We start from the raw sequence: 17,569 nt of genomic DNA, 5'->3' as shown, positions 1-17,569 counted from the left end.
GGGGGGGGGGGGGGGGGGGGGGGGGGGTGCCCTGACTTTCACCTCTGAAGGACATGAACTTCTACTACTACTTTTCACTTAAGCTTTATGCTTTTTGAATTTTTGAATTTTATGAGCAACTAAGACAAATTTGATTCAGAGCCGAGACTGTATATTTGCTCCATGTTATCTATTGCAGGTTGAAAGCTCTTTACCCGTCACCATTTCGGTACTGAGTCATTTCCCCTGTCTCGTGTCTTATCTTTATACCCTCGTAACCTTGTACAATCAACTGAAAACAATGACAACTGTATTTTTTTCTCTCCTATTTCTTCTCCGTTCTTTTCCATGTGAATAAAATCAGGTCCTGAACCGTGTTCACCTTATGATTAGTTCTGTGTAATGTTAGTACTCTAGAGCTACTTTACAGAGATTAGCGGATATTCGTTAAATCCTCTGTGCAAGCGTAGGGAGGGTCCCACATTGTGGCAATATTTGCAGGTGCAAATTAGCAATGTAAACAAAACCATCAAGCTTTCACGTTGTCATTTCAAAAAACAAGATATACACATGTAGATAATTCTAAATTTGCATACCAAACGTACCACTTTGTTTAAATGAAATGCTAATGTTACTTCTCCTTGTTTGAGTGCTTAGTTGTTACCTAGGTAGCAGTCAAAAGGTGAATACTTTACCGGGAAGTTACATCAACTCAATTCAATTGGCTCTTAGAGGATGTGCCTGCAGTTTCTGCTTGGGAAAGCTGATGCGGTTTAAACCTTTCCGCCTTTCTCACCACAGCGTACTGCTTTTCTCAGGCACACGCATCACTGGCTGCAAAAGCACAGTCTGGTGGATTTGCCCTTGCAAACATCCACCTGAAAGTTTATGGCAACAAGCAAAGCCGCTGAAGCTGTTGAACTCATTACAAGCTGAAGAACCCCAGCTAAATGCCGAGAATCCAAACTGAAATGTGGAACGTATAGACACTGTATGCAAACTTAGATAAATCCAGCGTGTTCTTGCATGAATCTCAAAACTGTGGAACTGCAACCAGATCTGGGTGCAGTCCACACCTTCTGCATATCAAACACACATCAGCGAAAGCAAGCTGCACCGTATGATTGTCAGACTCCGTGCTTACCTGTCTATGTCGCCTTGCACCTCTTTGCTCCCTCTCTGGGATATTTCTCGAGAAGAAGCCACGTCTGAGGCTCGGCCTGCGTTCCGCGCATACAGATGGAGGCCGCCGTCTGTAAGGTATCTGTGAGAGGAGAATTAATTAGAGGAAGTCAATGTCCGACCTCAGCCTGGCATAAAAAGTCTGAGTAATTCAGTATTTTCATTTTGTTAATCAACGAAAAGCAACAGATTAAATCAACTAAACCAGTCGAGAAAATCCAGTGACTTGATGGATAAAATGATTAATGAGAACTGTTGAGACTGCATTTGCATTTTTTGAACTCACAAAAAAGGTGCATGTTCGAATGGGTTTGTGTATCTTTATGTGTACGTGGCAGTCAGTAAGTGGTAGCATCTGAGGTTACTGGCAGAAAGCTATCAGACACGGCTGATAGGACATGGGGATCATTAGTGTTGAGCTAATTAAGCTAATAATTTAGCTAATCACCTTTCCCTCCCAACGTGTTGTTACATTTTCTGTTCTGACACATCTTTAATCCTACGGATGCTTTACCCCATCACTCCTTGCCCAACTCCCCCTCACAGTTTGCCCTGCCCCCGCAACTCTTTTCGGTAAATGCACTGATGCCAAGTGGGAGTGGGACTGTGTGTTTGTGTGTGCGTGGAATGTGAATTGCTTTCCCAACAGCCTCTCCCACCTGCTCTAGGCATTTAATGCTTTTCAATGACTAAAGGTCAGAGGCCCGCACATACATTGTCGTCATGTGGAGACGTCATGACTTATATTTTTTTCTTCCATGTAATCTGTCAGTGTCTCGAGTGCCCTCAAGGTTCGGCAAAATGTATTATTTGAACCTTCCTTTTCAAGGCATGACTAACCTATGATAGTGGTGGATGTCAGCAGGCTATTTGTATTAATGTATACAGAAAGATTGGTGAGGCCTTGGTGGCTGTATGAATACACAGCTAACCCTGAGTTTTGAAACACAGTATGCATTGCGACACTGAATGGAAATATGTCACTTGTATTTATTTATAGTCCTTCAAAAAAATGTCCTTTTAAGTAGCAAATTAGTTAGCATAAATGATGTAGAAGGCAAGTCTATACTAAAGCTGATGTCTTCTGAGTCAAACAATAAAGCGCAGCAGAGCACAGCACAGCACAGCACAGCATAAGGATGAGTTCAGGTGGTAGATAATACCCATCCATGAACAACTACTTACCCGAACCTTAATCAAACCAAATCCAAGCTTGTAGCTGTCTTCCGCAAACGCTAACTCTCGCCTTATAATTTTAGATGGTTCACCAAAAAAAATATTAGCTAAAGTTACCGCATGACATATGAAATTGGTAGGTACATTTTATCCTATGGTCTAACAATCTAAGTATTTTTAATTTCAGAGTTCACAAAAATAAACTCTTAAAATAAATTCTGACTAGCTTTCTCAAGGTCCAACAACTAACATTCAAAAATAAAGGTTTGTTGCCTCCTATTACTCACACATTGATTGGCAACTATTTTAATTTATGGTCCACGTCAGACAATAAGATTTAAAGCTTGCTATGTTGAGTGTTTATTTGAACTTTAGGTACCCTGTGGAATTCTTGGCCACTAGCAGCGTTTTGTTTGCATCATGCACACACGCAAGGATTTACGTGCATGCGTGTAAGCGTGAGGGCGATACAATTGGCTTGCTGTTCCTCTGATCAAAAGCTGGTGGATGTAATGCACCAAGAAATGACAACATAGAAGAAGACACGCAAGTATGCATGTAAACAGTGCACAATTTTAAGTATTTGAAAAATTAGTTTTGAAAATGTCTTTTGAGGAAGGACATGCACTTAACATGTCTGTTAGACAAATATACACAAATATACGCAATGCGTTTTGGTGAGTTAAATGAATGTTAACATAACTTTTGTTCGACTCCATAGGGAACCTTTAACACAGGGTTAGACGGCCTATTTTAAGGCTTGATTAGCTGAGAAACACACAAAATGCAAATTTCTCATCTCAAGTCCAACTTTTTATTATATCTGAATATATAACTGTAATTATCAAATCATTGATTCAGCCTTTAAAGTAGGAACTTTTAAGCGCATCAGAGGAAGCTAACATGCTTAGCATTACTTAGCATTAGACATCCTACCCGCTAGTGATCTCATCCATCCGGCCGTTCTTCCCTAGGATGTCCCCATCACTCATGTACCCTGCCACCTCCATCTGCTTCCCTCCTTCCAGCCCTCCTCCTCCTCCCTTCTCCCCTTGCTCCGCCCCCCTAGCCCCTGCTGCCGCTGCTGCTCTCCTCAGGGGGGCGCTGTACACAAACCTGGAGGGGTCCGAGTGCCCACTGTAGCGGCCTGTGGTAGTGCCAGCGCTCGTCGTGCTCGCCCTGGGCGCAGCGTAGCTGCTAGGCATTGAGGGGGCGTCGCCTGCCTGGAGACGTGGGGTTTGTGATTGGCCCAGACGCCAGGCCATGGGGGAGGAGCGTGTGGTGAGGGCTGGTAGACTACGCCCATTGACCTCAGTGGTTACCGTGGTGTCGAAGGTTGTTTCTAGTGTACTGTGGAGACAGAGGTGTAGAAAGAGAATATGTGGGATTCATTTTGACTCTTGACATGATGCAGCAAAAACTGAAATTATCAGCAACACTTAAAGGCTCAGTATAGAAGGCTTTGGGAAAAGTACCTCTAATGGACCAAAATCACAAGTCTAAGACACTGAAGCCATCATCAAGTGCACTCCAGTGTGAAGGGCAAATCATTCAGGTGAAAAGATCGGTCATATTTTAAGCAGAGAGTCATCTACATCAGTTGAGTGCCACTCGCTTCAAATCACATGCGGTTTCTAACATCGCTTAAGGTGTGTGCATATGTGTGTGTGTGACCTTCCTAAAGTGTTCCTTCCAGTGAGTTGACTTGTGAAGGGTCCCATGAGAACATATGTCAGACCATCACAGTCCATCACATAGAGACAAAGAGAGAGAGAGGAAGAGAGAGAGAGAGCGCCACAGTGTGTTTCCTTCCAACCATGTTGTGTTGCAGTTCTTTGCATCAAAAAAGATTGTTGTAAAAAAAACTATGAAATTTATTTTGCAATAATAAATGGCCATGCAAAAACTAATGACACCTTACACTCCATCATGCAAAAGGTTCTATTCTGACAATCCTCCATTAGCCCTGCAACAGCCACTGCAGCATGTTTTTCTCTAACATTGCAGAAGGATCTGAACATGCCAACTACTGTACAACACACAGCCTTTAAATGAGGCCCTGCCAGACATTTATTTGCAACAAAAGAAGGCAAAATCCTAATAGATTTTTCATTTTTGTAATGGCACTATAGAACTGCAGCAAATGAGCCAACAGAAAAAACAATACACTCATGGCACACACACACACCAAGCCCTGCAACTTAATGTACAGTACGTGGAAGCACAGAGCAGGGCATGGCAGCAGTGGTCCCTAGCTTGAGCTCTCTCTGCTGGGAAAAAGAGTGCACTACATTCACATAATAAAACAGAACAAACCTGGAATAAAACCAGAGAGCTGCACTGTTTTGTGTCTTAAAAGTATAAATTACTAATTTGTATTCCAGTCACAAACATCCCTGTGCACACAAAATAATGGTGTGCTGTATATTAAAACATAAATGGCATATACAGACATGTAAACACATACAGCAAAAGTGTAAACAGGATTAAGGCTTTACATTTGCCTCTCGGCATGGATGCTAATGCTATTATCACAAAATAAAGATATGATGTGTTTATGCTAATACACTAAATTGTGGCATTATCAGCATAATCATTCTAATGTAAATACACTCATCTTGTCTGCCATTACTCATTACTCACTGATGTGCAAATGCAGCCAATACAAAAAGGAAAAAAAGAACACAATTTTCTGCATGTTTGCTGCGCTACTGCTGCAATATTGCCTATGGAGACATCTGTTCAGTTTAAAAAATATATATTTTAAGGAGAAATATGTAGCTGATGATCCAGCTGAGGTGGACGACAGTAGCTGTGTGGGATGAGACACCCATTTGGATGCCTGCCTCTGTTTGCTGGCCTTCATTAGGTGACAAAAGCAAGGACATCTTAAAGCAGTGTCTCACACATAGCAGGGAGAGAGGTGTGAGAACAGCCTTGCGCCCTGTGTGTGTTGGGTGAGAAAGGGCAGAACACCGAACCCCTGTGACGCCAAGTGCCAACATGAGAGGGGGCAGAGATGCCAGCCTTCTTCCCAACAAATCTCTATTAACACCTCCTGAGACCAACACACAAGCCCAAAGACACGCGCAGTGACGTAACAAAATAAACAACAATTGTTGATCTGACAAGCGATTGTAGCAGGATGTGGGGAATACAGAAATCTAATGGCCACGGTATAGAAATCTAAATCATTTAACCATTTGTACACAATGTAGCTTGCTAAATCAGCTCATCTTTATCTCCAGGCAGCAGAGAGAGAAAAAATGGAGAAAGACAGATAAACTGAGGGAGAATGTGTGCGTGTAGGTGGGTAGATAAATGAGCATGCAATCTGAAGGATATGGCTGAGCAGCAAGTACAGGAAAGGGGGTGAGACATTTCACACATCCAACCTACCACATATGAAGACACATGTTCAGTACAAAAAAACACATTGTGTCCAGTATTGTGAATGTTATTGTTTCTCAAAATTAAGAACACATTTCCCATAAACCCTGCTGCTTTTTGAGGACCTTTGCTTCAATAAAGTATCTGGTACAAAGTAGAACCAAAACCTGAATAAATCCTAACAAAGGGAGGCTATCTTGTGTTTAGCCAAGAGCTCAACAGGAGAAGAATCCGTGTTGACAGCAGGGGATTGGTTATTGCTGAGCAATGCTAAATATAAATGCACTGTAGCGTTTTCTGCGGCTAATGAGGGAGTTTAACAGTTAAACATGTATTTCTTGTTGAGGTACATTTACTAATCATGGTAAAAATGTGAAACCACTTCAGAGGCTATATTAGCTGCAGCATTTTCTTCATCAGAGCAGTCCTTTCAGTTTTGTAACCATATTGTTTTGCTACGCCTGACCACATAGCCAAGGTTCTAAAACACACGCACACACACACACAACACTGTCAAAACGCACAAATTGGTGGGCTTGCATGAAAATGTAAGACGGGGGTCCAATCTGCCCTTTGAAGTGAACAGTGAGAGCAACCTTTGAGAGCTCATGAAAATATTAAACCTCCAGTCTACCTTTTATACAACCTTTTTAATACAAAATTTTAATAGTATTAGATTTTTGGGGACTAGATTTAGTCAGAGGGTCCGGTCCACATGCTGTGCATTTTGTGCAGGTTACTTTTTTGGTTAGACTTTCTTCAGACTAAACTATTGCTGCTCATGTCACCGTCATCCCTCTATGGGGAGTTGGGTATGAACTTGAGTGCACGTCACACCACAAATGGGCTGAGTAAAGTCACAACTAAGATTTTAAAAGGCCGCATCCAAAAATCTGACCCCTATACAACATTACACCCTGTTTAACAGTACACTCGACACTTTAGACACTTAAGAATCACCATCATGACTGAGTGTAGTGTCGCACAACTAAAATGTTCAAGCATTGCATTGTGGGATTGCAGTAGTTTATTACAGTATATTTACTGCCCACCATTAGAGAGTGACCTTTAACAGGATTATATTCTACTGAGCTTCATTAGTTTATATATGATACATTTAGACTGTTCTATTTCTTATTATTGAAAAAGTTTTTCTTTTGTTGGGCTAAACATGAACATAAATCATAAACTCACATCAGCAGCTTTGAAACCAATTATGCTAACTTTAATTGGCATAGTGGACTAGTGGACCAGCCATATTTGGTGTGATGACAATTTATCTGTAATTTGTCATTTTGTTATTGGGAAACTGTACCAATGTAACCAGCTATGAGTTATCAGTTGTAGTTAGTGGTCTGGTTTCATAACCTGGATTTATTTAAAAAACTGGGGTTATATTATCAAGATTTTAAAATGGTACATGGAACATTACACTACAAATAACATGTATTCTAATGTTATGTAAGTTATTTAGGAATAGATTTGGTGTCATCACTGGGTATTTCAGAGTAGGGCTTGGCGATAAAAGTAATTATTCCATTATAATATTCCTCAATACAGATATAACAAATGTTCAATAATAATAATAGTGTTTGATTTTATTCATTTAAATCACAAATGAATCAGAACTTAATTTTTATATAAAGATATTTCTTTTGTTTTTGGAAAAAGGACTTTATTTTACTCATTTTACTTGCATATTTGTTGATAAAAGATTTTATCACTATAATTGTTTTGAATGTTCTACCACAGATTTGTGAAGTGCTTCACAGTTTGTCATCAAGTGTTTGTCATGTTCTGACCATAAAGATAAGAAACTTGCCTTTAAACTTAAAAGAAATATTGACTTGATATTCCAAGCTCATCATCGTAGACCCTAGATATCAAATTTATACACTTCGTAACTCAGTAACTTATGCTCGGTGTGTAACAGTTACTGCCATCCAGCTTCTCGGGGCAGAAAGTACTGCATCATAGGAACGAAAGATCACTACTACATGTCATCTAAAATTCCCATGACGTAACATGCATTGTTTTGTGTGCATGTGTCTATGTCCATGTGAATCTATGTATACATGCAGTACAGTATGAATGTGTGCGTGTCTACATAGTAGTGAGGAAGGCATTTGTACTGGGAAATGTTGAACCATACTAGGCTGAGAGCAGTTCAGAACAATTGCTCACAACTATCTTTCACACACATGCACACACACTCAGCCGAGTCACTTTCCATCTTCCATCGTGGACTGAAAACTCATCTTGTCAAGAAGTGCCTCGTATTACCTTCCTCCAGCTGAACCATGTCACTTCTCCACTAAAGTCTGACTGCTCTCACAAGAACATTGTCAGGGATGGAAAAGTGTCTCTGGCTTTCACCTGTCATCACTGTTAAGAATGTGTCCTTGTGGTAGTTTAGGACTTAACTTTTACTGTACGGTTGAAATCATTGCAAATCGCATAGTATCATAGCGTCAGCGAAATGTAGATTAAAAAAAAAAACTTGTTGGTTTAAGAATACCGTACATGCACACAAATAGGACCGAGGGCTATCTCCTCAGTTCCAAAGCAATGAATAATTTAGCCTGCTCCATTCTCTCTGTACTCCAAATGTAAACACAAAATAAACAAACCCAACTGCGTGAAGCTATTACGTTCAAAATGTCATCTGGCGGTAGCTGAATCCCCATGGGAGTAGACAGGGATCCCTCAGGCCCGAGCAGACAGGGAAACAAAAGCAGGGGAGATTTCCCTTTTCTGTTTGCTGTGCTGGGTTTGTCCTTGAAGATCACAGCATTTGTTCACACATGGAGCTGTTTCTTACCCCTTCAAATGTCAATCAATACCATTTTTCATTGTTAGGACAGAAAAAAACTTAATTAAATGTGTTTTTTGATCGATACAGATTATCTGAAAAGGCCCTGAATCTGAATCTCCGAGGAATGCTGTGGATGTGAACTGAGCTGCCATGATGGCTGCAGCATCAAAGTAGCAAGGTCATTTCAATGGGAAAGGGAGACCGTCTCAGTGGCCTCTGAAACTGTAGCTTAACCACATAGAGCTTTTTCTACTGGGTCAGTAATATCAGGTAACATTAGCTGCCACCAACTTCCAGGCAAGCTGCCCCTTCGCTGTGGACACGCATAAATTAAAAATGCAGTGGAGGAACGGGGAGTAGGTGGGGAGCAAACGTCTTTGTGAGGCGTGACCCCATAGCTAATTACTGTGTGATGAGTGGTGGCACACGGGGATGGGCCTTGGGGGCGACATTTCAAGTCATCTCTCAACCATCATCCATTGATAAAAAGTATGAAAATAAAATACTTTCAAAATGAAAAAATAATGAATGGAAAACCTTCTGATCCCGCTCCAAGTAAAAATGGAAAATAAAAGAAAGACCACGATTACGCACAGTCATTGGACACGCCTTCACAAATCTGCTTTAATACAAAGCGTAAAGCTGCTGCTCTTTTAATTCACCGAGTGTCGCATAGAGGTAGATTTTTTTGAGGTGAACACTCAGAGAACATATGGGCTCAACTGATATTGTTATCATAATGACTGTAACTGTGGTGGGCAAGGTTTTTCTGTTTTGATGGGTCTGAACACCCGGCCTGCATGAATGGGGTATAAACTGGTATAGAGGGAGAATCCCAAAGAGAGAGAGCGCGGAGGAAGACAGAGTGATGAATATGACAGTCATGTCTGCTCGAGCGTAACGGTGATTAATTACTGAAGGTGCTTCAAAGCTTCATGGTGATTACAGCCGTTTCTTATCATGGAGAGAGATTAGGATGGTCTGGCCAGGCTTTTGTCATGGACAGATTTGGCATGCATACTCTGAGGCTATCCTTACATTCAGAATATAAACATGTCCGACACAGGCACACACTTATCCCTTAAATGTAATGGTTGAAAACTGTGCAGTAGCCCATACAATATTTCAATGGGGCTGCTGCCATCTGAGGCCCGTGCTCACTGCTTTGCTGTTTGTTGCTCCAAATCACACATACAAAGACGCAGACGCGCTGTATACGAGGGTAATGTGGTGGTAGGATGATTCATTTTGCTTGTGTTTCATGCTGACTGTCATTGTGCGTCTGATGCATTTGAATGAGACTTGCAGACTCAGACCAATCAAACACCTCACACCCCAACCCTGTGGGTCCCCCCCCCCCATTGGATTAAATGCGGTGGTAAGACAATGGCGCTGTATTGATCGTGCCTGGCTGAGACTCCTCTGAGGAAAAAAAAAGGAGTAGAAAACACACACATGCACTCACACAGACAGCCATCTGTCATGGCTGTCTGCAGCCTGGTCACCATCTTCCTCTGCAAATGGGGCAAAACACACAAAATAATAGACCGAGGGAGAAGGAGAGAGACGAGCAGGGAATCATTGCCTGGGGAGCTGACACAAACCAATGGTTATCATTTTGTCTTCGCCTGAGCCGCAGTCTCTACCCTGTTAGATTCTCCATGCTGCCCATGGCTCACAGATGGGACGGTCTTTTAAGGTGCTGGTTGTCCATCAACTCCTGAATGTCATTACATGTGTGCCAGCTGGTGAGGAAGGTGACGCCTGTTTTATTTAATTAAAATCCAGGAAACATGGAGGAGAAGATGGCATGGTAATAGAGGGAACATCATTAATAATATCTCCCTGTTGCATCAGTGTGTGATAAACTGCTTAGCGGGAGTCGGAGATAACAAAACCAGAAGCGCTTTTATTTTCCAAGGACAACGGATGCACATGAATCTGACTTGGATAATTGGTGCTGAGACAAAAACAATGATCACAAAGGAGAAGTTTTTCTTCTCTTTGGTTATTTTCAGTGATTTTTTGTCGTGACATGTGTGGGGCTCAATCAAAGTGTGTATCTTTTGTTTTGGCTATGACGCATTCTGAGGAAGTTAAACACCCCTCAGCTACTGACTTGCCATGCATGACGTCTGTGTGAAAATAGCCTAGGAAAGCAAACCTATAGGCTGCAGCTTATGGATAAGATGATACGATTCTGGTTGATCTGTTGTTCGTGCAAGAAAATAGTTCTCCCTTCTATTTCAAAAGAGGCTCCTACATGCTTAGCATTTTCCATATTTGCTTGTTCCTGTTAAGGGTCACAGAGACACTGGAATCTGTACCAGCTTGCAACATTAGCTAGCTAACAATAGATCAAACACTATTTACATAGCCGGTGAGAGTTTGACTTATATGTGACATTCAGTGACTTTAATTTAAATCCCACTTCTTTTTTTTTTAATAGAGCAGAGTGACACAAACAAGCTGAATACAGCAATCCAACTTTTCTTAAATTGTTCAGACAGACAGCTAACTGTAGACATATACTGCATCACATGTCTCTTAAAACAGGTGCAGATATTTTAAAATTTTAAAAGCACTGGCACCCAAATCGGCTTTTGTTGCACTTTGATTTAGTTCAAAAACAGCGTTTGAGTGAAGTTGCATGGTGCCTGCAGTGAGCCAGGTGGGGGGTCGAGTCTTTGAAGCCGACCAGGCAAATGTTCCAGTAGCGGTCAGACACAACACACAGCAACACTAATCTTATGCCAGGAAAAGTTTAAATAAGTAATTAAAGCACCTAAGCAGCAGATGGGAGTATTTTTACTTTTGAGTTGTGAGATATAAGTTATACTGTTTACTTTACACTGTTGTCTTAAGCCAGGCTGTGCAGAATAATTCAGTTTAAATCATTTGGGTTGAATTTTTAAACCTTGTTTAAATTGTGCACTGTTTAGTGGAGCTCATTGAAAACTCCTGAATCCCTAAATAAAATGCCACTGTAGAAGCAGCTTCCAACAGACTGACAGGAAGAACACAGAAGTAGTGGCACTAGTCTATGTTTTAGGAGTGATTTATAGGGGCAGCTGAATTTTGCATGTGCTGTAGTTACAGCCTCGACAGTTTAGTGAGCTTATGACCGAAGAATCCAGGACTGCATGGGAAAAATGCGGACAAGGGCTCAGAATGGGCAATAATCACAGTCTTGTATCTCCAAGACTGGAAACAATGTCTTGTTGTCCCTTTTTGCCATATGTACATAGGAAAACCAATATCCCAACAAATTTGTGTTTACATGTTTACATTGTGTTTACATTTCTGTCACTTTTCTCAACGATAAAATAGACCAGTCATTTACCATTACCATTAAGTAGTGGGCAGTACCATCCGTGTGCCTACCTGTGGCTGATCTGGGTACCCCGTAGACTGGACATGGTTTCTTCCAGGTTCTGCCGCAAGTCAGCGATGTTCTTCACCGTCCTCATGCGTCTCGTCTCGGGATCCTCTCCTGGAGACACACAGTTTATGATTTACTGAGATGTTTGCACCTGACGCGCACACTCACACATTCTCACAGCAGTCACTCATATCCACAAAAGCCACACATAAACAAACACACAATATAAAAAGTGATGAGGACATCTGACATACAGTATTTTATTGGATGTCACCGAACGTCTCAGCAGGCAAACTGAATGATGGCCGATCACGATGACAGCCGGCATGGGTGCATGTTCCTAAACCCCATGTTGACAATTGGGAAGCCATAAAATGAATCAGCCTGTCAGGCTGCACCACATGCACTTCTATTCTAAAGTCTAAAAAGTAGATATATTATTTTACGCAGGACTGACATTTTTCCTTCAGGCCAACGCAGAAATGTCGTGCCATGACACCACGCGCTCTGTCAGTTAGTTCGGGACACAGTCGTGCCTGAGAAAGCAAACTCTGTCAGAGCTCGTGTGCTTTTCTGTCAGACATGTCGGAAAACGCTGCCACTTCAGTCCCCCGTCCTCCTACCCCGCCCTACAGCAGCATACAGCTATGGAAGCTCTTCCTATGTTTTGTGTTCTTCTCAGTGCCTTGTTTACAAATGAAGCACTTGTTTCACTCAGGCATTAGAGCTATTCTGAAGGAGTGCTGCTAATAAGCTCAGGTTGGGCAACATTTCACTACTGTGAGCTCTGGGCGCACACCAAAGTATGTGCTTGTCTGCTCCAATTAAGCCTTTCTGTTAGCTCGTCAAGCTAGCCCATATCTGCAGGCGGGTATCACAGAATGGGTAATTCTGTGGCATGGATGCCGGTCACACTGCTTTCCAGTTTTAAGGTGATTTCAGAAGAAAACTGTCTGCACGGTGGAGATGAATAAGCCATGAATGAGTCTTGTACAACAAGGCAACAATGCAGCGTGATGGTAAGATGAGCTGTGCTCTGTCACTATGTGCTCTGAGCAGACATACTGACAGCAAGCTGCTGTGATTATGGTGACTGGGGCAAATGGGGGCAGATGGGAGCAGTGGTAGGCTGGAGGTTTGAAAAAGGCCTGCAGCGACTCCTGTGGCGCATTTCAGTGCTGGGAGGAGAAAAATGTGTTTATCTGCAGCAATATAAAGCAGGGTCGATATTGAAAATAAGCAGAAAAGGTGAGCCACTTTTCCCTGCTTTTCTATAGAATTATTTCAGAGTTGACCTGAAGGCATTTGGATAAACTTTCTAGCAAAAACAGACTGTATTCCTTTAATTCATAGAAAAATCTACGGTGTGCTCTGCATTATATATCTTTGGCATTTCCACAGTTCCTGTCTTCTTCCACAACACTGAAAAAAATAAATAAATAACACAACCCACTGATTTTGCACACAGACACCAATCTCCTGTTTCAGTGCATGCTGTGTGACAACGCACATTGTTAAAATCACTTTGCACACCAGGAACAATAAGTGTGCAGAAAATTGGCTTGGTGGCGCTTACACTGAATTTATTCAAGTCTCCATTTTGAATGGGAATCACCGATTTTGCATGCCGTGACTGTTATCTTGGCAATGTCTATGTCTGCAGGATGCCCTTTTAAAATAAAGGTTAAATAAATGACTCACAAAAGCACATAGCAAAGTGACAACTGAACCTCATTTGCCACAATTGTCTTTCTTTTGAAATGATTTAAAACTGTAATGAATAACATGAAAAACAGTAGTAGATAGGGTGAGATTCATAGGTTTTCACCAGCCACCAATTACAGGATTTAGTACCGGTTAACATTGTCCAAGTCACATTGATTAAACGACCCCAGATATCAAATCCAAACAACATACTATTGGCATTTGAAAAATCTTTTTCAAAATTTAATCAAGACTCGACCTCAATTATACTGTATCGCACTATGTAATAGCCTCACAGCGGAAAGATCAATCTGTTAATTGAGGTCATGTTTAGTCTTTGCAGAGAAAACAGACTGAAGACTATGTGATGCCGAGGTGGAGCCACATGTTGTTAACCTCGTACTCCTTATCAGATGTCTACTCCATGACCAGTAATTAGAAATCGATGAGGAACGTATGATCTTGTTCTAAATCACACTAAAAAAAGAATCCACAAAATCACAGTGACCAAAACTGCGTTCACGGCCAATGCACAGAAGCGCCTGTGCCCTGAATGTATTTGTGTCAGGATGGAACACATCTAAAACAATCACCAGAGACAAAAAACTCTCCTTCGCAGCCCTCATTTCTCAAGGCAAAGGCAAGTTTATTTCTATAGCACATTTCAACAAAAAAGACAGTTCATGGTGCATTTACATATAGGTTTTCTGGGAGTTTGTTCCAGTTATGGCAACCGGCAGAGCTTGTAGAAGCAGCGTGCAAGCCGAAACACATAAATGCTCCGTATTTGTATAGCGCCTTTCTGGTCTTTTCAACTACACAAAGCGCTTTTACACTACATCTGCATTCACCATTCACACACATTCATCATACATCATTCGGTTCTGTATCTTGCCCAAGGACACTTCAACATGCAGCCTGGAAGAGCCTTCTGATTAACGGGCAACCCGTTCTACCTCCTGAGCCATAGCCGCCCCTGTTACCTCTGACATAAGTACAGTCATGAAAATGAAGATGGGGTTTTTGGATTAAAGAGCAGCAGCCTAGGATCCACCTGGCCCAAATAACCTGAAGAGGCGCCACGGCGGGCGCGGTGATTGCTCAGAGGAAAGGAAAGAGAGCCAGGAGAGGAGCCATGCTGGCCGAGCTTGGATTTAATTCTGCTCCTAGAGATCCGGTCTGGACAAAACGGGACTCATACTGACCAGATAACAGAATTCAGAGACTGTTGTGCCCGCATCGTTACAGAGACCTGCCCCATCAACATCCCGGATCAAGCACTCGGCAGTCGGTCCATATATGTTACCATATTTTAATATAGGCCTACACTTAATATGTTGTGTGTAGCATGAAGAAACAACAAAAATTTGTTTTGTTATGCAGCCTTGTGCTGTATAATGACTAATAAACTACCTTGTACCTTGTCCAAAAGTGAGTACACCCCTCACAAATTTTGTAAATATTTGATTATATCTTTTCATGTGACAACACTGAACAAATGACACTTTGCTACAATGTAAAGTAGTGAGTGTACAGCTTGTATAACAGTGTAAATTAGCTGTCCCCTCAAAATAACACATCACGCAGCCATTAATGTCTAAACCGCTGGCAACAAAAGTGAGTACCCCCCAAGTGAAAAAATGTCCTGTGATAATCCAAAAAGGTTAAAGTCCAGGGCAACTGGACTTGGTAGGGGATAAGCACTTACAATGCTGTCCTTTCATCACTTCCCAGGAAACTCAACAAGCGTTACCTATTGGCCTCAGGTAAAGATGCCAACGATGGTCATTCAGACTTGGCCACGGGTGGTTCTAATAACCACAGCCAGGAGAACTAACGAATCAGCGATATCGATGATCTTGGCCAACAATGAAACGTCTTCTAGTAACTTCAACCAAGTCAAGTTGTCCTTGACCTTCTTTGTCCTGTGTTAATAGCTGTGTGATGTGTTATTTTGAGGGGACAGCAAATTTACACTGCTATATAAGCTGTACACTCACTACTTTACATTGTAGCAAAGTGTCCTTTCTTCAGTGTTGTCACATGAAAAGGTATAAACAAATATTTTCTCACTTTTGTGAGATACTGCATGGAGCATAACACCTGAACGCTGCTTCTCCATGTTTAGTTTTGACTGTGGGGACAGAAAGCAGACCTGTCCCAGACGACCTGAGAGGACTAGATGGTTCAGTTAGGGAAACCAGATCCAGTCCAAGAATTAAACATGAGATGGATCTCTGGTACTACAAACTCAAAGCATCACTGAGTCATCTGAATTTCTCTTTTTCTGTTATTCTTCTTCTTCCCTTTCTCATGTTCCCTGCTCATCTCCTCTCCTCCTCTCACCAGGGCCCCTTCAAGAAAGATCCAATTACAATCCCATTATAACGTGACATGAGGTGATCTGGCCCTAGAGTCTCCATCATGAACGGACACTTCATGCAACATTGAGGAGCAGCCCAAGGCGTGTGTGTGCATGTAAGGTTTTTTTGTGGGGGCAATTTACTGCGGTATAGTGGAGGCCAGGTAGAGCAGAGGCGAGCTGGAATGTTCCGCAACACAACTGCACCCCGCAGTTAAAAGCACACATGCACGTTGGAGCCTCTTCACATTAGGAAACTAATATTCATCCAATAACACAATACCCATGAGAAATTTACCAGCTCAGCACCTTTTTGCAGATCAAAAAGAGTGGCTGACGTGTGTAGCCAAATCCCTAGCACGTAATATTCTAATGTAGCAGCTGCTTGTACACATGTATAGCCAGCATTTCCAAGTCAGTACCCAACACTAACACAGAGGGGAGAAGCCACAAAGCTTTCATTTGGATTCGTGGCCCGGTAAGACCAGGTCGAAGAGGGCACGAAAGAAGAAAGGTGCACACACTCCCACACGCACACACACACACGCCCACAAACACACGTATTGGGTGCAGAATAAACACTGCTCCAGATAGAGATGATACAACATAATGCAAATGACTGCCATGTGGGACTAAAACACATTTATATACACACTCCAACACACACACACACTGTACCAGTGGGTACTAGTGCCAGTTCACTCTCTCTCTCTTTCAATAATACATGTTAGCTGGTACTGATTCCTCCTCGCTCCAGCTGAATACTATTAAGGTACCATCTCAGTATCTAATTACAATATACACAAATGCACGCACACACACACACAGACAGACAGACACGCACACCAATACACAACAAGACATAACTGTTAGCTAGGTATACCCTTGTTGCGGCATTTTGTCACATTTCAGCCCTAATAAAGCTTTGGCTGTCAGTCATTGGTGTGTTACTATGCCAGCTCTCTCTCTCACACACGCGCACACACTGATAGAAATATACACATGCAACTATATGGCCATGTTGCTGAATGTGTTTCCTAACAGGCGTTGCAGCACATTGAGAGCTTGTTAATACATCTCAACGACAACTGCTCCCCGAGGCTAGAAGCGCAAACCGCCACGGCACTGCGGCTGGATACTTTGAAAGCCAACTTTGATGGGGTGAAAGAGTTCTTCAAAGATGCAAATGGCTTCTCAACAATTCAGGTAGATCTCTCACACAAAGCAGATAAGCACAAGCACACGCACGCGCCCACACCACAATGAAAGGTGTAATAATAAGCTATTGATCACGTTGGCTGTGTGAGTCACAGGCAGTGAGGGAGGTGCTGTGCTTTTTTTTTTTTCCAGTGGGTGAGGTGTTGCTTTTCCATCATCTACATCTCAAGGTATTTCTTCTTTATGCTGCATCATGCCTCAACCTGCTCAAAGGAAATCTGTAATAATCTGCTCATTGCCAAAGCTGGCCCTGCTGTGCTGTGCATTTTACTCTGCTTTATCTGCAGAGTCAAAATAATCGTCTCTGCTGTCACAACTACGGGATAAAAATGGTCCGTCTTATCAACTGAACCCCCCCCCC

General features: G+C 42.1%; 1 protein-coding gene across 7 annotated transcripts in view; it reads right to left on the bottom strand.

The window, feature by feature from the left end:
- Positions 1 to 17,569, bottom strand: part of nav3 (neuron navigator 3) — a 375,602-nt gene that overhangs the window by 58,036 nt on the left and 299,997 nt on the right. For all 7 annotated transcript variants that reach the window (XM_046072613.1, XM_046072614.1, XM_046072615.1 and 4 more), the window contains 3 exons: positions 11,927 to 12,035; positions 3,454 to 3,687; positions 1,124 to 1,243 (listed from right to left, as the gene is read on the bottom strand). In XM_046072613.1, the coding sequence (XP_045928569.1) occupies positions 1,124 to 1,243; positions 3,454 to 3,687; positions 11,927 to 12,035 (463 nt within the window). The remainder of the gene's footprint in view (positions 1 to 1,123; positions 1,244 to 3,453; positions 3,688 to 11,926; positions 12,036 to 17,569) is intronic.

The sequence above is a fragment of the Micropterus dolomieu genome, linkage group LG16 (assembly GCF_021292245.1).
Source record: "Micropterus dolomieu isolate WLL.071019.BEF.003 ecotype Adirondacks linkage group LG16, ASM2129224v1, whole genome shotgun sequence".
Taxonomy (NCBI): Eukaryota; Metazoa; Chordata; class Actinopteri; order Centrarchiformes; family Centrarchidae; genus Micropterus; species Micropterus dolomieu.
This window is presented reverse-complemented; position numbering and strand designations above follow the sequence as displayed.